The sequence below is a fragment of the Capsicum annuum genome, chromosome 9 (genome assembly GCF_002878395.1).
Source record: "Capsicum annuum cultivar UCD-10X-F1 chromosome 9, UCD10Xv1.1, whole genome shotgun sequence".
NCBI lineage: Eukaryota > Viridiplantae > Streptophyta > Magnoliopsida > Solanales > Solanaceae > Capsicum > Capsicum annuum.
Window position 1 is genome coordinate 7,642,656 of NC_061119.1, and position 27,407 is coordinate 7,670,062.

General features: G+C 30.3%; 2 protein-coding genes across 2 annotated transcripts; one reads left to right on the forward strand and one right to left on the reverse strand.

Moving 5' to 3' along the window:
- The first annotated feature begins 10,865 nt into the window (after window positions 1-10,865).
- LOC107841704 (receptor-like protein EIX2) lies at window positions 10,866-14,986 on the forward strand. The gene is made up of 3 exons (XM_047396185.1): window positions 10,866-10,938; window positions 12,276-12,425; window positions 12,744-14,986. The coding sequence occupies exons 1-3, from the start codon at window positions 10,866-10,868 to the stop codon at window positions 14,984-14,986; spliced, it is 2,466 nt and encodes an 821-aa protein (XP_047252141.1).
- Window positions 14,987-18,461: 3,475 nt separating this feature from the next.
- LOC107841703 (F-box/FBD/LRR-repeat protein At1g13570-like) lies at window positions 18,462-19,796 on the reverse strand. The gene has a single exon (XM_047396186.1). It carries the CDS (start codon window positions 19,794-19,796, stop codon window positions 18,462-18,464), a length of 1,335 nt encoding a protein of 444 aa, XP_047252142.1.
- Window positions 19,797-27,407: the final 7,611 nt, after the last annotated feature.

A 27,407-nucleotide genomic window follows, 5' to 3' on the forward strand; every position in this document is an offset into this window, starting at 1 on the left:
CCCCCCCCCCCCTCCCCACCAATTTTTTAATTTTTTTTTTAACAAAAACAATTCAAAACTTTTTCTTACCCCACCCCCACTACCTATTCTGACATTTCCACCCACCAGCCTTCCTAAAAAAAATTAATTTTTTTAATTTATTTTTTAAAATAAAATTCTAAAATATATTTTTACGCTTTAACTAAATACTAAAATATATTTTTGAAAAATATTTTTTCCTTCACCAACCAAATACTAGAAAATATTTTTCATCCGCCAACCAAACATAAGAAAATAAGTAAGAAATCAACTTGTTTTCCAGAAAAATATTTTCTAGGAAAATATTTTCCATGAAAAACATTTTCCTTCATACCAAACACACCCAAGGTGTGTTTAGTATGTATGAAAATAATTTTCATGAATTTTTTTCGTTTTTTGATAAATAAGTGATATTTACTTATTTTTTATTATTTGATATGTTAGTCATTAAAAACTTACTTTCAAATATTTTTTTTATATATCTTACGCAAAACTATATCAATGATGGAATGAGAATTTAAGAATCGTGAATGCTTAAAAAAATTAAAAAGCTAAAATAAATAAAAAATCATCTCAATGAGATGCAAATTCAGGATGCCCCTTCCAATAAAAAATTTTAAAGATAAAACATCTTAAGATCAATCTAAATATCATTGCGTCCAACTAATTTTTTATTTTAGCGAGTGCTTTAATATATTTTATACCTATTTTCATATATTTTTTAATGTAATTATTATCTTACATCAAATTTAATAAATGTCAAATATCTCAAAAATCAACATAGGTCCGCCGCTTCGGAACTATACAATAAATGAGAGTAGACAGCGAGAGGTGGGGTGTGTGATGGAATGGGAGAAAACTTATTTTCGGTGAGTATATTAAGGAGGTCGTATTATTTTCAAAAAGTTCATTTTTTAAAAATAATCTTAAATTTTTTAATCAACTAAGCATGAAAAAAATTCAAAATATTTTTGCTCCCTACCAAATAGGCAAAGACATCGTTAGCATACGAAAAATTTCAGTGCTAATAACAATAATTACAAAAATTAGGATTATTGTTATAAACTAATAACAGAAGAAGAGTAGAGAGAAGACGTCTTTATTTCTCACGAGAACTCTCTTGATGAGTTTATTACAATGAAGGAAAATGGGTAAATTTCATCCATGGTCACTTAATTTTATATTTATTACGCAAAAGTCACATTTCTTTCATTCATTTCATCCATAGTGATTTAACTTTGTATCTATTACGCAAAAGTCACTTTTCTTTCATTCATTTCATCCATGGTCATTTAACCTTACTCTGACTATCACAAAAGTCACTATGACCGGATTTTACAATAATTCTATTGGAAAAATGATGTGGCAACCTTAATTTGTTCTTAATTTTAATTTAAGTGAATATATAATATATTACTCATATCTTGACCTTTTTTATATATGCACAACCCAATTTTTCTTATGGATTATTTAATGAAAGAATACCAATATGTTAATAGATTAGATTACCTAATGAAAACTATTTACATAAAAAAATTTGGTTGATATTTTTATGAAATATTTCACAATATTACATTCATCTGACAAAAAGGTGCATATAAAAAGAGTGATAAAGATAAATTCTTCAAAACACATAAAATAGAAATACATGTATGATATTAGTTTTTTTTTTTAAATTATTTTAATTCTTTGAAGATAAATCAACATGCTAAAGATAGTTTTAAAATAAAATCTTTTTAATTGTGTCATTGAATAAGTATTGTCAAAATTTGTACAAATAATGTTATATTAACGTACAGTTTTGTTAATAAAAGTTATAAAATATAAGTACTTTAATATATAAATAAATTATAGGGTATCTAATTTTTATATTTATCAATTAAATTAATCAAACAATATGTAATTTATCAGAAATTGAATATTATAATAAAAATTTTTAAGAGAATTAATCAATTAGTCAAACAATTAAAAATACAAAGAAAAACTCAATAAATAGAGTAGTTTATCATAGTATTATGATATGCCGAATGTAAAGACTCAAGTGACAAGAAAAAGAATGTATGAAAAAAAATAAATTTATCAACTACATGCCACAATTTTAGAGGGAGAAAAATAATTTTATCAATTACATGTCATAATATATTAGTGAAAAAAAAATAATTTACTAACATATGTCTCAACTTTAGAAGATTTTAAGAATATATAAGTATAATTTTATTTCATAAAAATATCAACCAAATTTTTTATTTTTTTTTATGAAAATAGTCTTCATTAGGTAATCTAATCTATTAAGAAATTGGTATTCTTTCATTAAATAATCCATAAAGAAAATTGGGTTGTGCATATATTAAAAAAGTCAAGATATGAGTAACATATTATATATTCACTTAAAAATAAAAATTAAGAACTAATTAAGGTTGCCACATCATTTTTTCGATGGAATTATTGTAAAATTCGGTCATAGTAACTTTTGTGATGGTCAGAGTAAAGTTAAATGACCATGGATGAAATGAATGAAAGAAAGTGACTTTTACGTAATAGATTCAAAGTTAAGTGACCATGAATGAAATGAAAGAAAGAAAAATAACTTTTGGGTAATAGATACAAAATTAAGTGACCATAGATGAAATTTACCCAAGGAAAACCCTTTATTTATAGTGGTAAACTAACCTTAAGGGTTCTAACTTTTCCATAAATAGACATTCACTATATATGTTAAAGTAGACATTCATTATATATGGTAAAGTAGACATTCACTATATATGGTAATATATTTATAACACTCCCCTTGAATGTCTAATTGATAGATAATGTGATAGATAATGTGCCTCGTTAAAACCTTACTAGAAAAATTTTGTGGGAAAAAAATTTAGTGAAGGAAAAAGAGCACACATCTCTAACAATACGTATATAGGCTGTCTCATTAAAAACCTTACAAGGAAAACCTAGTGGACAAAATCTCATAAGAAAAAAAAGTACAACGCGTATTAACTTTCCTTAATGAGAACATTGTTGAGTCTTTGCATCCCGGTCTTGTGCACCATCTTCTTGAAAGTTGCAATTAAAGGGGACTTAGTGAATAAATCAGTCACAGTATCACTTGAATGAATCTGTTGCACGTTAATATCACCATTTTTTTGGAGCTCATATATGTAGAAAAGTTTTGATGAAGTGTGCTTCGTTCTATCTCCTTTTATGGATCCTCCTTTAAGATGTGATATGCATGTTGCATTATCTCCGTATAAAATTGTGAATACATTATCACATTTCAAACCATATTTTTATATTATGAACCTCAACCATATACATTCTCGGCTTGCTTCATGAATAACAATTATCTTAGCATGGTTCGATGAAGTGGCTAGATAGACTGCTTTGTATATCTCCAAGATATAGCAGTATCCCCACATATGAACACATTACATGTTCGAAACCGAGATTTATGCGGGTTAAGTAAATACCCAACATTAGCATAATCAACAAGATCAGAACTACAATATTTAGAATAAATAAACTCTTTTGATCTCATTTCGATGTCTCCTAGTAGGAGCATAACTATATCTTGCTAACAAATTGACCGAAAAGACTTTATCAGGCCTTGTGGTGTTTACAAGATACATGAGTGCACCAATTGCACTAAGATATGGTACTTCATAACCAATCTAAATTGGTATATTTTTCATTTCAACAAATAATCTATTGCTTTTGAAAACTCTCCAAGAGTTTCAATTATTTTCAAGCTATAAGCTTATACAATATAAGGATTCTAAATAAGTTTCCCAGAAACTTTTATACGCTTCAAATATTTTGAATCCTTAAATACGTTTTCATGTAAATTTTGTCAAGTGACAATATTCTACAGTTCGTATACCGCATATTAAAACTGTTAGATGAAATAGTTGATTCCTGACCTTGAACCAATTGAGAGGGAAGAAATAATCACAATTTATTGGTCTAATATATTCAAGTGCTATTGTATGGAACATATCATATTTCGGACCAACACACGAAGTTTTGTTCTCATTAGCAATTGTTTAGCTATTTAATTTATCGAAGGCATTCAATGTCAAACCATCATCATCAAAATGAATTGTCTTGATTACACAATCTAAAAATTATGCTCTTAACTCAATTTTATAGAGCAAACAACTTTATGAATGTCAAACTGTAGGTTGACAATAAACTCACATGTGATCATCTTATATCGATGCATCTTAATAAATCACATGAAAGGTGAACATAATCTTATTCACCTTTTATACCTTTTCAGATTTTAAGGGATCCAATCCCAAAATTAGTTGGTCCAACCAACTTATGATAAGAACAAGCAAGTTCACGAAGAATTTTCTAATTCTTCAATAGATGTTCAATACTAAGTATGCATATCATTGACATGTCACAAATGTTCATGTCAATTTATGAACTTTTATTCTAGTAAGCTCCAAGTTTACCATGATATGTACCTTTTGCACTTTAGTAAATTTTAGATTTACTATTACATGAATAATTTCAGATTTACTACTTTAGAAGTAGATTTCAAAATAACTCTTCTTGGTTATTCTGACTCATTCGGAGGTGAGTTGTGTACCATCACAATCAAGTACACGTTTGCATTAATAAGTTTCTCATTATCGAGGAATGAAATATAATCATGTCTTAAGTCTATCAAATTATGATAGCTTATAACCTCTTTCATATTGCTACTTCAAGAGCAAATTGAGACATACATATGATCTAGAGATTTTTTCTCTATATTGCTACCACATTCACTTCAAGAATAGAGCAAATTGTCATCTTTCATACTTATCATATATTGCTACCACATTCACTTCTCGGAATGGAGCATATTCAATGGACAAGTTTCATGACTTTTCATGAAATACACATTATTTTACCTTAGCCATCATAATATATCAATATGGTGCATTGAGATTCAAACCCAACCGTCTTATCCATATAAAAACATCTTATGCTTATAAATTAGTGGGAATTGAACCCAACATATTATCATCCTTTTTGATAATATTGTTCTTGAGGAATAGATTTAAAACATAAATATTTTCAAACCAATTATTTTTTCGCAAATCCAACAATAATTATATTATTAGTAGCAAATCACTAACCTTGAATTACCTATACATTTATAATCTAACCTTGTTTTGGCAGAGTCTCATGCTAATAACGTGTTATAAATTAATAACAAAATAAAGAAGAATAGTAGAGAGAAGAGAGGAGACGTCTTTATTTCTCATGAGGATTCTCTTGATGAGTTTATTATAATGAAGGAAAACCCCTTTATTTATAGGGAAAACTAATAAGGATTTCTAACTTTTCCATAAATAGGCATTCACTATATATGGTAAAGTAGACATTCATTATATCTGATAAATTAGACATTCATTATATATGATAATATATTTATAACAATTATAACTCTTTTATCATAAAAGAAAGAAAGTATTTTTCATTTATATGTTTTCTTTTGAGTTTAGACCAGTCTTAATTGTAGTTGCGGTATAAGAGTCAACATAGTCATGAGTTCTCAAAAGGAAAAGATGTTACTTTTTTTTTTTTTTTTGTTTTTTTAAGTTTATTTGACTTACTTTTATCTTTTAATAAGATTAAAATATTTTTAAAATAATTTTTTGATTTTAACTTTTCACATAATTTTTTAAAATTATAAAATTAAAGGAAATTTTATTATATTGATGTATCTTTAATTTAAAATTTAAAATTCTTAGTACGTAGAATTTCACATAAGGACTTATTTGATCATAAAAAATTTCACTCTTTTCGAAAAATTGATTCCCTTTATTTAAAAAGAAATATTGCGCTCTCTAATTAAATAAGGAAAAACAACATAAATTTTGATCATTTGGAACTTGATTGTAAAAAAAATTTGACATTTTAATAGATTCGTATTAAAATTTTTAATTTTAAATAATATTAATTGATTTGAATTTGGTAATGTTGACCGTCATAAAAATACCGTTATAAAATAATGACACAAATCAATTTTTTGTAACGACATTGGTATAAATGATTCAATAGTAACGATATAATATAAACCTTTTTCCACAAATAATTTTTTGTTTTGTTTTTATTTACTTTGAACTTAAGAAAGTATTAGACAACTTACAGATTAATATATTTTAATCTGTAGTATGTTACTTATATAATTTTTAAATATAAAAATTATATTTCAAAAAACTTAAGGTTTGTAATTTAAATTTATGATTAAAATTTAAAAATTTAATCTCAAAATATGGATCATTTTATAGAAATTGAGATAGAAAAAATACTTAGCGATATTTTCAAAATAATAATAATATTATTTGTAAGTGCACGAAAACGATCGATTGCGTAAAGCTCCCAATTACAACGAAACTGGGGTCAAATAATTTGGTAATTCTTTGTGAGGGAATGAATCTTAAGAAATTTAGTTGATTTTAATTCCATATAGAAGCATATTTTTTAAGAATGATTAAATTTTTTATCAAAATATTTTAAGGTATTACATATTTTCATTTATAATATATTATTTATATAATTTTTAATATATAAATTTGTATTCTAAAAAATTAAAGACTTGTAGAACCAAATTCACTATCAAAATTTAGAAATCTAACCTTAAAATTTCAATTGTTCCATATAAATTGAAATAGAAAAAGTACTTAACAATTGAAATATTTTAAAATTTTGAATTAAACAACATAAATCTTTATATTAATGCATAATTTCTTTTATAACATCCAAGGTCATGTATTGCAAACAAATGACAAATATCTTATTAATTAAAATTGATCTTATTAATTTTATAAATAATAATATTAAGATGAAAAATTCAAGTTTTATGTCATTTAAAAATATTATATTAAAAACAAGTAGTATGTAAAAACAAAAAATTACCTTTCTCGTTAAATTCTTTTTAGCTTTCAAAATTAATAAATTTATGAATATGACATATAATTTTAAAATTTAATTAAAAATATTAATTAAAGAACAATCTTTTCAAACTAATAATAGTATCATATTCATTGCTATAGTAATGATAAATTTACTATTTCAATATTGTTGTCGAAAATATTAGAGTGAATAAAATATATTAAAAACTATGTAATAAATTAATTTTTAATTAATAAATAAAATAAATAAAAATAGATATCTATTTGTAGTATATATGAATAATCAGGTCCACCACAGATTTTTCTTCGACTTGAGAGACACTTTGCACTTGTGGTGAACTTCTCCAACTTTAGAAGAGTATATATGTTGTCAAGTCACTTTGCACTTGTGGTGAACTTCTCCAACTTTAGAAGAGTATATATGTTGTTTCTTTTCCTCGCCTTTGATATTGTCCTAATCAACCAGTTTTTCTTTTTTTAAATTTACGCCCCATATGAACCTGAAAGTTAAAAAATGTTTAGGTGATTTTTGATATGTTTCTATCTAGTTATTAAGATTCAACTAGGTGTAACTTTATATTTTCTAGCAACAAAATAAAATTATGATTAATATTTTTCGGGTGAAACGAATTGGAGAAAAAGTTGAAGAAATATGGATTTCAGAAATCGCGATGACGCGCGTGTAAAGGAATATATATATATATATATATATATATATATATATATATATATATATATAGTATATATCGAAGGCTCGTGTAATTTTTTATCATTGATATTGTAATTTATAATAGTTTTTTGACATTATAACTTACTATTTTAAGTTGTTAGCCATTATAATTTATAATATTCACCTTGTCCAAACTTTTGTACCATTGTTAGTCTATTATATTTTTAGAATAATTTAAAATTTTTAATTACTGAAATTTATAATACTTTTTCTTCTATTTCAATTAAAGTGACACTGATATAATTTCGAAAGTCAATCAAATATCACGATTAAAGTCGCGAAGTAGACATGTCTTAGATGACTCATAATAACTTCTTAGAAGTGATACAGTAAAATTACTATAAAAAATAGTTGTGAAAAAAATTTAAGCGGACCTCATATAAGATGTCAAGTTAATTTGAAACAGCAACAGTTAATTTATCTTTTTTTTTGTTTATTTTATTTTTTTATTAAGTATTTTTTTAAATATTTAGATGACTTGTAATAATTAATTAGGGATAAAATAGTAAAATTACGGTTGAACCAACTGAAACAAACATGCCATAAATGTCTATTTTACTTTTTTTATCAAATATTATTAATTTTTTTAATACGTAAATGACATATAATAATCTATTAGGAAATAACTTATTAGAAGTGGTATAACAAAATTAATATGAAAAATAGTTTTGAAAAAAATTTAGATAGGCCTTATATAAGATGTCAAGTTAATTTAAAACTTCAATAGTTTGTTTATCATTTTTTCTGTTTATTATATCTTTTTTCTTAAATAATATTAATTTTTTAATACTTAAATGACTTATAATAATTAATTAGGGATGAAATAATAAAATTACGGTTGAAGCAATTGAAGGAGACATGTTATATATGTCTATTTTATTTTTTTGTTAAATATTATTAATTTTTAATACTTAAATGACATATAATAATTAATTAGGGGTAATATAGTAAAATCATGAATTAATACTTAAATGACCTATAGTAATTAATTAGGAATGAAATAGTAAAATTACGATTGAAGCAGCTGAAGCAAACATATCATAAATGTCTATTTTATATTTTTATTAAATATTATTAATTTTTTAATACGTAAATGATATATAATAATTAATTAGGGATGATATGATAAAATTACGGAGGAAGCAGGCATGACGAGCCTCGTGCTTCTCTTCACGCTTCCCTTGAATGCTTTATTTCTTTTTCAGAATTGTGTTATTCATATAGCAACTATAAATGTATTAAGAATTCTTGTTTAATTAAAAATTGCAAAAGAATGAAGATATATTTAAGGTTTTAGCAAGGGGGCGATGTAGAAAAAAGAGACGAATTGAAGAGATATTTAACATTCCGGCAAGGGAGCATGTAGAAAAATAGACAAAGAAAATATACTTAGAATTCCAGTGAAAGAGATGTAAAAAGAAAAAGATGAAATTAGGGTTCAACTATAGTTCTAACAAGCAAAAGAGTAGGATTGGATTAGTCAGCAAACTACACAGAAAGAAGTAATTTGAACAGACGTTAGTGAACAAAGTAGCAACTTCTCTAAAATAAATAGTTATGTACCTATTTATGCTATAATTTTCTTTTTTTCCAAAAATCCTCATTTTGATACGCCATAGTAATGAAGCCAAGATGAGGAAAGCGAGGTTGAGATGGTTTGGTTATGTGATGAGGAGAAGTACGAATGCCCCAGTGCGGAAGTGTGAGAGGTTCGCTAGGGATGGTTTTAAGCGAGGTAGAGCCAGACCAAAGAAATATTGGAGGGAGGTGATTAAACATGACATTAAGTAGTTTCAACTTACCGAGGATATGACCCTGGATAGAAAGTTGTGGAGAAGTCGAATTAGGATAAAAGGTTAGTATGAGTTTAGAATGTTGTATGTTTTGATGTGTCTTGCTTTTGATATTATTGAATATGTTAATTTCTATTGGATCTTGTTTTATTACTAGTCACTACAATTACTATTCCTTATCTTATCTTAGATTACTTTATTTGGAGCCCGGAATCTATGAAAACAACCTCTCTATCTCACATTTGAGGTAGTAATATGAACCTTTATATTTTTGCGCTTAGGACTTATTTGTATGCACATATTATATAAGTGCATTTAGTTGGTTGTTTTGTGTATTCAGAAAAATACGCCATTGAAACAATCCGTCTCCACGTTGTACTCTCTCTCCATTATAGTGAATTTCTCTGCCTCTGCCCGTGGTTTTTCCCGCAAGGATTTCCACGTAAATCTTTGTGTTTTTGTTTTTCTTTCTGCTTGTGATTTGTTTTATTCTGTCCGATCATAACACACACTTCCTTCGTTTTATTTTATTTTGTTTTTATTGACTTGACATATTTTTTAAGAAAATTTTAATTGAGTGTATTTTGTTAAATTAATGTGAGTAATGATATCTTATACTATTTACTTTATGTAATTTCTTTGTGTTTCTTTAATTATTCATGGTTGACTTAGTACGCCTTAACCAATGATAAATAGTATGAGTAATTTTACAATTATGACCCACTAAATTTTAAAAATTTATAGTTTAGAAATGCATGAGTAATAAATGACATTTAATAATAATGATAAAACGGACAGATGACAATGAATTATTCATCAATTATCTAAATTATAGATATTATTAAATATCTATTTTTAATATATATTAGATAAATAAAAATCAACTGAGAGAGTAACATTTAAGGAGAAGACTGTAATGTTTGACAAAATTGCATGCCAACTTTTCCACCATATTTGACAACTCATTGGCATAAACGAGTTGATCTACACATTGAAATTTCAATGATATTGTTGTATTCGTTTAAATTTACTTGTCTTTTAGTGTGACAAAAATGTACCTTCTAAATTTAAAGACAAGTTTTATTGAGTGGTGGTTAGACCGATGTTGTTGTATAGAGTGAAGTATTGACTTATTAAGAAGACCCACATCCAGAAGATGAAGGTGACAAAGACGAGAATGTTTCAGTGGATGTATGAGTGTACTAGGAAAGATAAGATTAGAAATGAGGTTATTCGAGATAAGGAGGGAGTGACATCGGTGGAAGTCAAGATGGAGGAAGCGAGATTGAGATGGTTTGGTCATGTGATGAGGAGAGGCGCGGATGCCCAGTGCGAAGGTGTGAGAGGTTGGCTAGAGATGAGTTCAAACGAGGTAGAGGCAGACCGAAGAAATATTAGAGAGAGGTGACTAGACAAGACATGGAGCAGCTCCAGCTTACCAAGGACATGATCCTGGATAGGAAGTTGTGGAAGAGGTGGATTAGGGTGGAAGGTTAGTATGAATTTGGGATGATTGTATAGGTTAGTATGAATTTGGGATGATTGTATCTTTTGTTACGTTGTACTACGTGGTGTATCGTGTATATGTTGATTTCTATGATATTTTTGTTCTTTTATTATTCCTTGTCGAGATTCTTTTATTTTGAGCCAGGGGTCTATCGAAAACAGTCTCTCTATCTCATTTCTGAGGTAGCTAGTGGGATATACTGTGTACACTTATCCTCTCCAGACTCCACTTGGTGGAAATATACTGATATGTTGTTGTTGTTATATTTTTTTAGCGTGTTTTAAAAATAACCTAATTCTTATAGTATTAAATTAAATATATATACAATAAACTAAAATATTCTTTAATTTTATGATTATGAATATGCCACACAAAAGGTTGGAATGAAAATTAAAAGGGCAGCCCGGTGCACTAAAGTTATCGCTATGCACGGTGTTCGGAGAAGGGCCCCACCACAAGGGTGTATCGCACGCAACATTACCTTGCATTTCTGCCAGAGTCTGTTTTCAAGGCTTGAACTCGTGGTCTCCTGGTCACATGGCAATAACTTTATCAATTAGAATGAAAATTATATTATAGAAAAGAAAAAGAGACATTATTTTTAAAAGAAATGATTAAAGAAATAAGATAAATAAATTAAAATGGCGAGAGTATTAAGTACTTCCTAAAGTATACTCAAATTCATATCCAAATGACTAAATAGTCAATAAAACTAACTTTGTGTCAACGTGTTCTCACTTTCATCACAAAATCAAATAGACATACTGTATCATTTGCATTGAATTTTCTCAACTACCTTTTATTTTACAACTTTTTTTGGTTACCTCCCCATATTTAATATTTATATTGGAGTTTGATTAATTTGAATTAACTTTAAAAAGTCTTATGATAAGGTAAAACGCTTTTTATCAAAGGCAACTTTATATCCGTGGCTTGAATTTGGTATATTTAAGTAAAAATGAAGGAGTATTTACTACTTCACCACAATCTTGATGTTATTTTTCAACTCTCAATGAACTCAGAACACATTAAATGCTTAAAATGTTATTTTTCAACTCTCAACGAACTTAGAACACATATTAAATGCTTAAAAGTTACTTAAAATCCCTCAAGAATATAGAAAACAATGCAATATTCTACTTTAAAAAATATGAATTACCATTCCTTCATTTTGCTAATTCTTGTTTTTGTCATCAATCTTGAAATTTGTTTCACCAAAACTCATTATCCTAATATAACTTGTTCTGAAAATGACCAAAAAGCTCTTATTGAATTCAAGAATGGCCTAATTGATAACACAAATCGTTTGTCATCATGGACAGGACAAGATTGTTGCAAATATGATGGAATTTATTGTGATGAGAAAACAGGAAATGTTGTGAAAATTGATTTGCATTACAATAATTATCTTCTTGATGCTGATATTATTCCACAAAAGGTGTTAGATAATCAAGTGAAAAATTTCTTAGGAGGTGAGTTAAGTCCTTCTTTAGTTAGATTGAAACATTTGAGTTACTTAGACTTGAGTTATAATTACTTTGCAAGTATCCAAATTCCAAAATTTTTTGGGTTGTTAAGGAATTTGAGATTTCTGAATGTTTCATGTAGTGGATTTGGTGGATATATTCCACATAGTCTTGGGAATTTATCAAGATTGGAACATTTATATCTTGGTGGATGTTATAGTAATGTTTTAGGGCCAGAAAATGAGTTTAAAGTTGATAGTTTTAGTTGGATATCTAGGCTTTCTTCTTTGAAAAGTATTGATCTTTCTAAATTTGTTCTTGTAGATAGTAAAGATCTTTGGAATTCAATTAACATGTTACCTTCATTGCTTTCATTGAACTTAGAAGGTTGTAATCTAGTCACATTGCCTTATTTTACACAAGTGAATTTCACATCTCTTAGTTCATTTAATATCCGAGATAACGCGATTAGAATGAACTCTGAGAATCCCTCCATTGTCCCTCCATGGTTTTGTAATCTTACTAGGCTGATGAATCTTGATCTTGGTCAAAACTACTTTGATGATTCGATTAGTGTTTTTGAGAAGCTTAGTTCACTCAGAGTGTTGGATGTTTCCGGTAATGGATTTGGCGATTCGTTGTTGAGTTCATTGAGTAAGTTGAACAACTTGGTTTATTTGGATTTGTTAGGGAATGACATTCATTTTACTAATCTCTGTTTACTTGGAAATTTGACTTCACTTTCTGTGCTGAAGTTGAGGTACAATGAGTTAAAAGGACCAGTACCTGAGGCTTTAACGAGCATTTTTTGTCGATTGAGTGTGCTTGATTTGTCAGATAATGAAAAAATCAGTGGACTGCTTCCGAGTTTTATAAGAAATCCATCGAGTTGTATTGAGAATCGTTTGAAGGAGTTATACATAGGAAATACAAAATTCGATGACTTCTTTCCGGAAGGAATGTCAATGCACGAGAATCTTGAAGTTATTGACAGTACTAATAGCTTGTTATATGGTGAAATTCCAAATTCAATAGGCAGGCTGTCGAATTTGAGGTTTTTACGGTTAGCAAACAACAAGTTGAATGGGAGAATTCCTTCGAGTATTGGACAGTTATCGAATCTTGAAGAGCTAGATATCTCGAAGAACTTGTTCACCGGTATAGTTTCTGAACTCCACTTTGCAAAACTCAACAAATTGAAGAAATTGTACTTGTCTGAAAACTTGATCCTGAATGTTAGTTCCAATTGGTATCCACCTTTTCGTGTCAAGGAGATTGGGATCACATCGGTAAAAGTTGGTCCACGTTTTCCTCAGTGGCTACGAAAACAGTCAATTCTTGAGATTCTCATTATGTCTGATGCTAACATTACTGATATGATCCCAAATTGGTTGAGCAATGCAACCTTGTTCATGACAACTCTGGATCTTTCAGTTAACAAATTAGTCGGTGGTATAGGCGTTTTGTGCGATGCTCAACTTTTGCATTCGATTGATCTTTCCAAGAATCTGTTATCCGGACGAATCCCTTCATGTTTGAGTAACTTGGAAGAATTGAGATCATTAAATCTTGCTGATAATAGTCTTGAAGGTGAAATCCCATGTTCTTTAGGTGATTTGCCACTAAGTTTTTTGCATTTACAAAAGAACAACTTACAAGGTAAAATCCCTTCGTCTTTGCAAAATTTGACATCGTTACAAAGACTAGACTTGGGAGAAAACAAACTGAAGGATGTTTTTCCTACATGGATCGGCGAAAAGTTGCAAAGTTTGGAACTCTTGAGGCTAAATTCGAATCAATTTTACGGCGTTATCCCATTGGAACTATGCCAAATCTCATCTCTATGTTGGTTAAATCTTGCTGGTAACAACTTGTATGGAACTATTCCGCGTTGTTTTAGCAACTTTTCGTGTATGAGTTCTGGTGTTATGTATGGACCTGGTGAAGTATTTGGACAAAGAGTTGAAAGTTTTATGAAAGGAATACCACTTGAGTATGTTGGTGAACAAATTTTGTTACTTAGAATTTTGGATCTTTCTGAAAATGAACTTGTTGGAAGGATACCTAATGAGTTAACAAAATTGGTTGACTTGCAATATTTGAATTTGTCTAGGAATAATCTCAATGGAAGCATACCAAAAAAACTAGGTTATTTGAAGCATTTGGAGTCACTTGATTTGTCACATAACAAACTTTCTGGTTCAATTCCTCAAAGTCTGGCTTCTTTGAACTATTTGAGCTACATGAACTTGTCTTATAACGATTTTTCGGGTCCAATTCCTACTGGAAATCAGCTTCAATCTTTGGATGATCAATCATTTTATGTTGGTAATCCTAGACTTTGTGGAAAGTTGATCAAGAAAAGTTGCAATGACAATGGATCATCAAATGTAAGTGAACAAATTCCTCAAGGTGATCATCAAGATAATGATGATGATGGTGATGAACGTAAGTGGTTCTATGCTGGAATTGGTCCTGGTTTTTGTGTTGGCTTCTTAGGTTTCCTCTTCATCTTGTACGAGTTAAGAAATCGTGGCGTGACACGCGTTTTTCAATGCTGGGCGTGATGTCTATGAAGCGTCGTGTTACTCCTATCAGGGGTCGTCTGATCGACACACAAGTTATGCAAAGATTGTAACGTGATGTCAAAACTGTAATTTACTATATTATAATGTTAGGTGTCCTCTTCATCTTGTACAAGTCAAGAAATAGTGGTATGGGACGCGTTTTCCAATGCTTTGCGCGATGTCTATGACGCGTCGTGTTACTCCTATCAGGGGTCGTCTGGTCGACATAGAAGTTATGTAGAGATTGTAATGTTATGTCAGAACTGTAATGTGTATATTATAATGTTAGATGTCCTCTTCATCTTGTACAAGTCAAGAAATCGTGGCGTGATGCGTGTTTTCCAATACTTGGCGCGAGATGACACGTCATGTTACTCCTATCAGGGGTCGTCTGGTCGACACACAAGTTATGCAAAGATTGTAATATACGTTATGTCGGAACTGTAATGTACTATATTATAATGTTAGGTGTCCTCTTCATTTTGTACAAGTCAAGAAATCTGTTTTCCAATACTGGAAGCGATGTCTATGACACGTCCTATATATTACTCGTATGAGGGGTTATCTGGTCGACACACAAGTTATACAGAAATTGTAATGTCAGAACTGTAATGTACTATATTATAATGTAAATTATAATGTAAGGATTGTAACCTATATATATTTTGCCGAAACACTAAGTTCATTTTATTAAAAACATAAATATGTTTTCTATAACGGCCAACTCGTGCACCTCGAGTAATTCACCGAATACATGCTACGTACTACCATTATATTTTGCGTTTAACCCTTCATATATTTTCAAAGAAACTAAAATTGCTTGGTCAAACTCAAGTAGTTTGCAATTCTCCGTTACCATCTATATAGTGGAGTTAATTAATCTATATTTGTTACTTTATTTCGCACTAATTAAATACTATAGAAATTATAAATGCTATTAAAGTCACTAACAACTTATAATTAGAAATATCATTATAGTATTCTATTGGCATGCATTGTTTTATTGACTTCTAAGTTAGTGACATATTCACGGCAACAAGTGCATGTGACAATTTTTTCTTTAATCTTAGATTCACTGCATAATATGTCAGCATTTAACAAGATATATTTAGCATTTTCATTCCCTCCGTTTTATCTAAACTCGACTCCCGTTAACTTAACACATTTCATAAAAAAAAAATAAAAAAATTAATTAGATATCTATTTTATTAATCTAACTTTATTATTATATCTTGAAACTTAGTCGAATGAATTTCAATCCTTTATCTCTCGATTCGGAAGGACACCAATGATCGTGTTATCATACGGAATAGATGAGATAAAAGTTGTGTTTTTTTTTTTTTTGAATATTTTAAATTTTGAATATAAAAATGAGCTAAAAAATAGTAAAAAAAAAAACAATTATTTTCACAACTCACTAAAAATTTATCATCACGATGCTTATAAATTATGACCTTTGACAAGCAATGAGATAAGCCACGAAAAATTCATAAAGCACAAAGTATAATCTTCAAGAATGGCATTGATGAAGCTTGGCCACTTTTTAACAATTCTTGTCGTCGTAGCTACGAGTTAGTATTTATCTCTTTATATATTTCTCTAGATTATATAACAGTATTGTTCAATATTTGTCCTTAATTTCTTATTATAATTAGGTTTTCTTTTAGGTATCATAATTGATTTCTCCATATTTGGCTAATCCTTATTCTGGTAGGAAAATGTTATAAACTCTATAAAGAGAGACTGCTTTCTACTAGTTTTGTAGCATTCACACTATAGTTCTAGGGGGTTGAGAGTTAATTTCGTTTGGGGGAGACTTTGTGAGACACAAGTATTGCGGTATTATTAGTGTGAACCTCCTTTTATTCCGAGTGAATTGTGTGAGGTTGTCTCTCTTGACAGTTTATACTCTCTTTTATATATTGGATTGCTCACCTTCTTCTGTGGATGTAGATCGATTGACCGAACTACGTTAAATTATTGTGTCTTTTTTTTGGTGTATTTCTCGTATGTCCTTTTATTGGCGCCTTTCGATGTTTGCTTTGCTAGCTTCCACATGACACCTAGTTATTTTGATCCTAACAAGTATCATCTATATATATGTGTGTGCACTTTATATGTGTTTTTATGCATGATTTTTTCGGATTTGTTCTCTTCGTATCATAACTTATTCTATTTTGATTTGAGAAAATGCTCAGTTTCTACTCTGAACTATACACGAAATTTTTGAGACAAACTTGAATTTTAGGAGGGTCCTATTGTCCCTGCACTAATTAAAACCGTATTTTTGACAATCTTAGTATCTACATGGCACATCAGTGAATCAACACACTGAAGGTCCACATAGGCACTAAGGTTGCAAGAAATATGGTTTTAATGAGTTCAGGGGTAATAGGACCCTCCTAAAGTTCGGATGTGTCTCATCAATTTCGTGTATAGTTCAGAATGGAAACATAACATTTTCCTTTTTTGATTTTGATAATTTGTCAGTCAATTTCGTGCAATGATTGTTGGGTTTGCTGCTACTGTTCTAAAATTCTTGATATTTATGGTGAATATACCATAAAATGTAGCAATTTGCATACATGAATTTTATGTCTTCATTAAGTAAAATTGAATACCCGCTCAGAATAATAAAACATATGATATTTGTTGAAAAATGCAAAATCATATCTATACGATTATTCTCATTTTGCAAAAAAAAACTTTTTTTTTGACTTGTTCCCGTGTGTTGTCAGTGTTTTCCTTTCGATGTATTTGGTAAGAATAAAAACATTTTTCATGAGAAAATATTCTTCTGAAAAATGTTTTTTTTAGAAAACAAATAAAAATTTCTTACGTACTTTAATTTCTAGTGTTTGCATATGATAAGTGGGATGACAAATAGTTTTCGAAGAGTACTAATTTTAACTGTCTGATTGGTGTGCAAAACATATTACAAGAATAATTTGACATTTCCCCTCTAATTAAAGTGTAAATTCTTTCTGCATTTACAACTCTCAAATATAATTATCAACAACAACGACAACATACCCAGTATAATCCCACAAAGGGGGCTCTGCGGAGGATAAAGTGTACGCAGTCCGTACCACTACATCAGAGGTGAGACAGAGAGGTTGTTTCCGAAAGACCCCCAACTCAAGACAAAAACATTTTAGAAAAGAATCAATATATAAGAATAAGAAATAATAGATAGCAACAAACAACATATATATATATATATATATAATAGCAAAAATAAGTCTACCACAATAATGTAGTACTACACTAACCTACCTCACATATAAAGAGCACTTATTTATATGTGATATTTCCCTTTCGAGTTTAACTTGTATACATTGACATGCAGTCGCGTAAAGGATTTTAGCTGCCTTCTATTGCTAAAGAAACAAACTATATAGTTTATACACTTGCACACAGGTCAAGATGTCCTTTTTTTCACCCCAACGTCCGGAAGGATCAATAGTATTCCCACTTACATTCCATCATGAAACGAGCCCTCCTGAGTCAAGATGCCTAATTTTGATGCATCACATATCATGTACATTTTCAGTGTCGGAGATGCCCGAGGGAAACCCATCAACTCCTTTGTGATCTTCACGTATTCGCTTTGATCAACACTTTCTACATCTTCAATAAAGATGGTACTCTTCAGGAGTGAAGGTGCAGACGCGAATATAAACTTTACGAAGAGCATTTCTATTCTTGAACCATGGAAATTTTTTACTTTCAAACTTTCAAGCTTGAGTACTCCGAGTGTCCTGTAGGATGGTCCTTCAAAGTGATTTACGACATTCACTTCCATGCCAACATTCCTCTTCTTCGAGCTCAACACCAAACGAAGGTCATTCAAATTGGGAGAAATTATAAGCATTCTTAGAAGAGAAAATATTTGATCTTCATCATCAAAATCAAACTCATATAGAGTCATAACCTTCAAGCTGTTGAGGTATGCCGGGAGCCTCTCCGCTTCAGTAGCAAAAGACTGGAGGTAGTAACTGTCCATAGCAAAATCGCGAATTTCAGACCAGCAGTTGAGTAGATAGGTCAAGTTAACCGCTTTCTCTTGATTCTCTTTTGACGATACAAGTCTAACTGCTTTCAGCTTCCGACAGTCCATGTAATGACCCAAATCAAGCGTTTCGCTTCTCCTGGTAAGGAAATATACTTGGGAAAGTGTTGGAGCATATATTTTCGCGTTAGGAAAACCACTACACGCGTTAACTTGCAGAATAACAAGGTATGGCATCCACAAGAAAGAAGCTGCAATGTCGTTGTCTAATAACAAGACGACTTTAAGTAGTGAAAGACTTTTGAGCTTGTGGAAACCCCTAAAGCTGCACGGCGGCTTGAAAATGCAGTTGGCCAGACGCAAACTTTCTAGTTCTACATCATACATGCAGGAAGGTAATATATACGGAGCAGCATTTTGTAGATTCTGAAGGGTGAGATACATGATACCGTTTCTTGACAGTAAAAGCATCCATTGATCGATAACTGAGTGCTTAGAAGGAGGTATCGATGAAATATCTAGGAGGAATGTCTTAATAGCTCCGTTGTGCTGCAACAGAATTGTATCAATCACGTCTATTAAGGGCTTTCTCTGGCAAAACTGAGAAGAAAATATGAGTTTAGGGATTGAAGACCAAACATGTCTCCACGGTCTAGACAATATACTCATTCGTGCAGCTTCCTCCATAGACAAGCGCTCCTGAATCTGGTGTTTGACACTAATGGGAAGAGCGGTAAGTCTATCAAGATCGTCCCCTTCAATGTAAACTCTCTTACTGCCGCGACTTATCATTGCCATTTTGAGTTCTGAATATTTGGAAAGAAAAAGAAGAAGTCAGAATATAATTAAGACTATAAACATCTTCAACATGCTTCATATATATGACTCGTGTACAACAACAACAACAACAGCATACGCGGTGTAATCCCTAGGTAGGGTTTGAGAGGGGAGGGTGTAACGCAGACCTCAACCCTACCCCGCGGAGGTAGAGAGACTGTTTCTGTAGACCCTCGACTCATAGCTCATAACAAAGCAATACTAAAAATAACATACAGATGCAAAGCAGAGATAACAAATAATAATGAAATCATTATTGCTTATGATTCATGTCTACCACAGTAATCCCTACTACGTGGAAATGGAGAGGCTGTTTTTGGAAAGACGCATAATAAGGCAAGTTTAAAAAGGAGAATACAGCTGTAAATGCGACCTATAGCAAATTATAGAAAAAGCTTAAGATAACCATATCCATTTAAAACAACAACAACACACTCACTGTATAATTCCCACAATTAGAGCGCGCATACCTTACCCTTACCTCATGGAGATAGAGAGGTTGCTTTGGAAAGACGCATAACAAAGCAAGTTTAAAAAAGAGAATACAACAGTAAAAAAGACATATAGCAACTAATTAAGTCTAGCAACTAATAGGAAAAGAGTAACATAACCAATTATCAATTTAAACAAAAGCAACATACACAACATATTTTCACAAGTACGACGCAGACCTTAACCTGCCTCGTAAAGATAAAAAGGTTGTTTCGGAAAGACCATCAAAACAAGTAGAACATAATAAAGCAGTTTAAAAAGGGGAATACAACTGTAAATAAGACATATAGCAACTATAAGTCTAGCAAATAATAAGGAAAGCATAATAGAACAAATTATCAATTTATCACAATAAATATCCAGTTATGGAATCTATTCTAACAAGATAAGTTGCTCGAACTATCCAAAAATGTTGCCGCACCTATGTCGGATCCTCTCATAATGCACTTGTTTTGAAATATCCAACACTCACCCAATGATATTTTTGAAGAGTACTAGCAACATAGCTAACAAAAACCTACCAAGCAAGCAATGCCATGGAGAAGTTACACAAATTAAAGCATCCAAGAGCCAAAACAACTACTTTGGACACAAACTAATTGCGTGGACTCTTCACTTTAGATGTTCGCATCTATGTCGGATTCTCTAAAAGTACACTACTTTTCAAGAATCCAAACGTACCCCTTAGACATTTTTGAAGAACCCGAGCAACATAGAACACAAAACACTAGTTACAACTAGGGGTGTTCATGGCCGGTTATTAGTCAAAACAATATTTAAACCAACTTGGTCAGTTTTTAAATTTCTAAACTAAATCAAACCAAACAAAAAAATAACCGTCAGTTTGGTTCTTAGCGGTTTATAACTTTAGCTAATGGTAAAAGCTGACATTTTAAAAAATCAAATCCAATCCAACATATGAGATGTCAACCGAGTGTTGTGCCTCGATCTTAAAACTAAGATGTCAACCCAGTGTTATACTTAGTTAAAGCCACAAACAACATCATATGAATGCTTCTAAAAAAATATTTAGAAACTTCATATAAGAGAACGACATGATAAAGTCCCCAAAAGACACACATAAATTTCTTGCTCAATAGAGATCAAAAAGAAAGTTTAAAACTAGTGACTGTTTATGAGTCTAATAAAGTTCAGTTGTAAATTTCCATAGACAACAAGATATTATTTTCCCAATTAGTATTAATTGTCATTCAAAGTGCAAAAACCATTTATCTCTCATAAGGCACAGTCAACTATATATATATATATATATATATATGTATGTATATAAATTTTGTCGGTTTGATTTGATTATTTTATCAATTATTTTAGAATAAAACCAAACCACATAAGTATCGATTTTTAAAATTTAAAATCAAGCCAAACCTAATCAAATATCAATTTTTTAATCGATTTAATTTAATTCTCTGTTAAACCAAACCGTGAACACCCCCTTTAGCAGATTAAAATAAAAATTACAGTTTTTTGGTGCATCTAATTTCACAAGGCAGGGTGTAGCCACGTAAGGCCAACAGGTCTTACACTTTTTATACCTTAGTTAAAATTGATTTTTATGTCTATATAGCAATGTTTGAATTCCCTTTATGTTTATTTTTTTTAAAGATTTTAACTTCATTAGTGATTATACTGACTTTCTGAAGGCTAATAAATAAATATAAATTAATTTTGTAGAACAATCTTTGAATTCTACCTAGGCCTGACAAATGAGGTTACCTGATATTTCTGAATTTAATCAGATGCACAAAAGCTGAGTTAGACGGTATGATTATAAAAAAAAAAATGAAGGGAAAACCTATGATTTGATGAATGTACGGCGGAAGGCGATGTTTGTATACACTTATGAATGCATGTTGAAGGGTTTGACTGTGATTCCAATGGGAATTATGTAGTTTGGGTCATTGGCACTTTTGCCCCTCGAGTTAAACTAAGTGTTTTTCGGAGTATAAAAGGACAATTTGGTGCATTAAAGTTATTGCTATATATGGGTCAGTAAAAGTGTCGGATAAAGGGCTGTTTTCATGATTTCAACTCGTAGCCTCCTGAGCACAAGTTATATCCGGTCTCTTTAGAGAGCACAAGTTATATCTAGTCTCTTTAAAGAACTCGTGGATTTTTAGGTATGTATTTAATTGAAAAAGGTAAAAATAAAAAATCAACCAATTTGAAAGACAAATCATGCAATTAAACGGTGAGTAGGCTTCTCTCGAATCTTGGAAGATTATCATCAGCAACTCGTGAAACTTGTGTCTTCAAGAGACAAGACGAACTGACAGTTAAATATATTTTATTTTGTCAAAAGAGTCATCTGAATATTTTGATCTTACGTTAGTTTCGATATATCTTCTGGAATATGACAAAGAAGAGAAGATAGACTCACTATGTCATTCGTAAATGAGAATTTACCTTAAGTAATAACGTAATTGAGTGTGAGAGCCAATTCGATAGAAAGATTCATATTTAGTTTGGGAATTAAGGGATTATGCAATTTTAGAAAGAAATGGAAAAACAAATTTAATTTCATAAAGTGATTGATTAGATAACCGAAAATAAAGGATCTTACGGGCTTTGAGCTGTAGGTGACAAAAAAGTTTGAAAATGAGGTGCAGGTGACTCAAGTCTTAATAATTGAGTATAGGTGACAATTACTTTATTATGGATTAAGAAAGTTGGAAAAGTTTGAAATTAACCCACAAGTTTTTGATTTATATTTTGATGTACATGTTAGTTAATATAACAGGAAACCGAGGGATAAAAAGCGTGTTTCTCTCTCTTCTCATCCATTGTTGTTTTCTCCCTCTTCACGATTATTGTTGTTCATTGTTGTTGCTGCTTTATTCATCATCTTTTGCTTCATTATCATCATCTTCTACTTCATTAGCATCTTCATTTTCTTCTTGTCGACCATTGTTGTTGTTGTTGTTGTTACCGCTACTGCTGCTATCTGACCAATTTCTTAGATTAAATTTTCCTTCATCACTTTCCACTTCGGCATTACTTCATAGGTGACTTTGGTAAGTAAAATTATAATTTTTAGTCGAATTTGTCATCTGGGTACACAACTACTGTTGTTTTTTCCAACAATGGATAGAACTCAGTCATGAATCCAAAACAAGTGTGCCCATAATTTAAACAGATCACTCATTTATTGCATCAGATGAGTAATCTATTGCAACAGAAGACTCATATGTTGGATTCATCTTTATGGTTCTATAGTGCTCATAACATGAATCGAACAGATGGGTAATCTGTTGCAACATAAGATTTATCTGTTGCAATAGACTAGTTATCTATTGCAACAGACTTATTATCTGTTGGATCAGACTGATTATCTGTTGCATCAGACTGCTTATTTGTTGCAACAGATGAGTAATCTGTTTGGAACAACACAAATCAGCCCTTGCCACAAACCTAATAGATAACCAATATGTTTTAACTCTTGCTATTGCTACTGGATTCAAAATTATTCCTTACGTCCAATTGTCGACATGTTTGTTGAGAAATTAATAGACAGAATGAAAATTAAATATGAATTAAAACGCCAAAACCGATCAAACATAATTTTTTTTACTAAACGAAAATAAATAAAAATACATAGACTAAAAGAAAATAATAATCTAATTATTATTATTATCATCATCATTATTATTATTGCCAAGCAGCCAATCTTCAACCGGTAGCAGCAAGACCCTCCTCAACCTGCGGATCTGACGGAGCATCCTTGCTCTAACAGCTCCCATTGCAGGTCACAAACCTGCATTTGAAATTTATTCACGGCGTCTTGCAGAAAAGCAACGTCCCACACTGGATCAACCATATCTAAAACACATATGAATTGATAAAAAACGTAAAAAATAAAAGTAAAGAAAAGAATATCCAAAGGTAATACAACGTATACTACAAATTGGATATATTTACACACAAAATAAGAAAAAAACTTACCAGGAAAGAGAAAGTGGTGGAAGGTGTAATTTGAAATACAAGATGCAGTAAATAAATAGAGCATAGTTGAATGAACGATTGAGTAAGGAGGGACCTATTTATAGAGGATTGAATTTGAATGAGTTAGGCAAAAAGGCGCGACTGTTCACCTTCATTTTTTAATTACATTTTTTATTACTGTGAAAAGTTATGACTTAATTAAATTAAGCAATATTGTGATAAGTCATGACTTTTTAGCTTATTATTATTAATTAGTTCTTTCCAAGAACCGTTTTTATTGAGTTGTGACAACAGATTCTATATATGTTGCATTAGATAACTCATCTGTGACAACAGATATATCATCTGTTGCAATAAATAGACAACCTGTTGCATCAGATAATCTATCTGTTGCAACATATACTCTATTTTAAAACAAAAAATTATCATTATATCAATAATCCATATTTACTGACTTTTTTATTATATAAAATAAAAAATAAATTCAAAAAAAAATTATTTTCTGTGAAAAGAAATGGCACCTATTTAATATTAATGTCGATTATTTAAATTAAATAATTATCTTTTACGGTTATAAATTGTGTTCATCATTTATTTCCTTATTGTTTTCTGTGAAAAGAATGACTTAATGAAATCAAGTTGGTGAGTTTTTTACTATTGTGACAAGTCATGATTTTTCAGCTTATTATTAACTAGTTCTTAAATTTAAATAATTTTTTCTCAATTTAAAAATCGAAGACACCTTTTCAATAACTTTTTTTTTAAATAAAATAATAACTATTTTTATAGAGTTATGGCAACAGATTGTATATCTGTTGCATCAGATAACCCATCTGTTGCAACAAATATATCATCTGTTGCAACAAATCGACCATCTGTTTTAGGAGTTTTTTAATTTCTTCTAACAGTTGATTCATCAGTCGCAATAGATGGGGAATTTGATGCATCAGCAACATTGTTGAATGTGTTTAGATAAAAAGTCATGACCGTTCACCTTTTTCTTAACAACAATCATATGTATAACTTAATTAATTCAAAGTTGTGACTTTTTTTATTATATAATAAATAAATAATTTTAAAAAATAAATTTAAAGACAAAAATGGTGAAAAGTTACGATCAGATATTAAAATTAAATAACCATTCTTTTACGGTTATAAATTATGTTTATCATTTATTTCCTTACTATTTACTTACAAACCGTTTTTCATATTAAATAATCAGAGAATCATGACTTTTCACCTTCTCAATAACAACAATAACCCTTTTTTATTAATAATCGTCTGTTGCAACATATGATCCATCTGTCGCATCAGATTAACCTCTGTTGCCACAAATACTCAATCCCTACCTCCAACCATCGACATGTTGAGAATAAGGAATAACAGAATGATAATTAAATATTAAATAAGAATTAAAAATTTAAAGTCTACCAAACATAGATTTTTGAATCCCTTAGGTAGATTCGATATAAAAAAGGAAAATACATACGCTAAAAGAAAAAACATAAACTAATTATTATTATTACTATTATTATTATTATTATCATTATTAGTAGTAGTATTACTATTATTGTCAACCGGACAATTTTCATCCAGCAGCAGTAGGGCCCTTCTCAGCTTTGCTCTGAAGTCGATTAAATTTCTCTGGAGTTCATAAAACTGCCTTTGAAGTTCTCGCAAGGACTCGATTTAAATCTTCTTGTACGAATTTGGATCAGTTATATCGATAAGTGTAGTAGAATGAACGAGTAAGGACGGACCTATATATAAATGATTGAATTCAAAGGGGTTAGTCAAAAAGCCACGACTATTCATCCCTTAACTAAATAAAACTGCTGAGTTTTCAGCTTATGTAAATTAAAAAAGGGATCTAAATACAACATATTATCTTTATTGTGTTTCAGAAAGAAAACAATATTGCTTTTAAATAAATCTAACAGATGGATAATTTGTTGCAAAATATATTCCATCATTTAGATAACTTACAACATATTGACAATCTGCTGCAACAAATGGATATATCTGTTAGATTTTTCCAACAGATATGCCTTATGTTGCAACAGATTGATCATCTGTCGTAACAAATGTCTGTAATTATTGAAAATTTAAACAGATCTGGTATCTGTTGTAGCTTGTTAGTCATTTGTTTATTCAATTTAAGCCATAGATGGGCTAGGAAGAATAAGATAGGTGCAGATGGATGGATTCACTTTTGTGTATGGGAGTTAAGTATTATTAATAGGGTCATTGGGATAACACACACAAATTACAATGTTTTTGTGAATGCAATTTTTAACCGATTAGGCACTGTTCATTCAAATAAGATCTTTCATTGTACAGTTAAGTATGATAGGTTCTAGTTGATAAGGACGATGGCCCCATAAAGATGGTGCAGATTACCTTTTACGAATTACTAACGGTTGTTGCTCATGTTTATGTGTATCAAGTTTTGAGAAGGGATCAATAGTTGGTGTTACTGCAGAGATCCAATAGCGGATGGACTTAACTTTAAGTGTACATTGGACTTTGAGAAGGCCTTCGAAGCCTCACATTACATAAAAAAAGAACAAAAAACCAATAGAAATTCCCCTGGCCCAAATTATATGGAAGGGTTGTTCGAGAAGATGATTATACGCCAGAAGAGGCCGAAGGAGAATACCTGCAAGGGAAAGGGGATTTGATGAAAGACTATATTATCTGAGGGCTAATTGGTGAATATACATAGGGTAGCAAATAACTTCTAGCGAATCTAACCGATGAAATTGACTTACAACATGAGAAATCTGAATCAAGTGTAAATATGAAAGTATATCCAATAATGTAAATCCATAGCCAATAATGTAAATCCATCTACTATTTCTCTAAAAGAAAAATAATGTAAATGGACACTTTGCTAAGGAACTGCGACTAGGAAGCATGGTCGAGATGATCACCTACATAGAAAATAGCAGAACACCAAGAAAGCAGCTTTGAAAGCATCGAGGGTTAAAATGATATACAGTAAGTCAAAAAAACTTACGCCAATAATAACTGCAGTTAAAATAAGGAATCTAAGCGAATGAGTCAATTTCTAAATTTTAAATTGCATCCCATGCCTTCTTTTTTGTGGTTTTGAGTAGG

What these genes read in the sequence shown, in the direction of transcription:
- LOC107841703 (XM_047396186.1), bottom strand. Translation starts at nt 19,796, where the DNA reads ATGGCAATGATAAGTCGCGGCAGTAAGAGAGTTTACATTGAAGGGGAC.
- LOC107841704 (XM_047396185.1), top strand. Translation starts at nt 10,866, where the DNA reads ATGGAGCAGCTCCAGCTTACCAAGGACATGATCCTGGATAGGAAGTTG. An exon ending in GAGGTGGATTAGGGTGGAAG is followed by an intron (nt 10,939 to 12,275) that starts GTTAGTATGAAT and finishes CATCATGGACAG; the next exon opens with GACAAGATTGTTGCAAATAT. An exon ending in AGTGAAAAATTTCTTAGGAG is followed by an intron (nt 12,426 to 12,743) that starts GTGAGTTAAGTC and finishes TTGTTCTTGTAG; the next exon opens with ATAGTAAAGATCTTTGGAAT.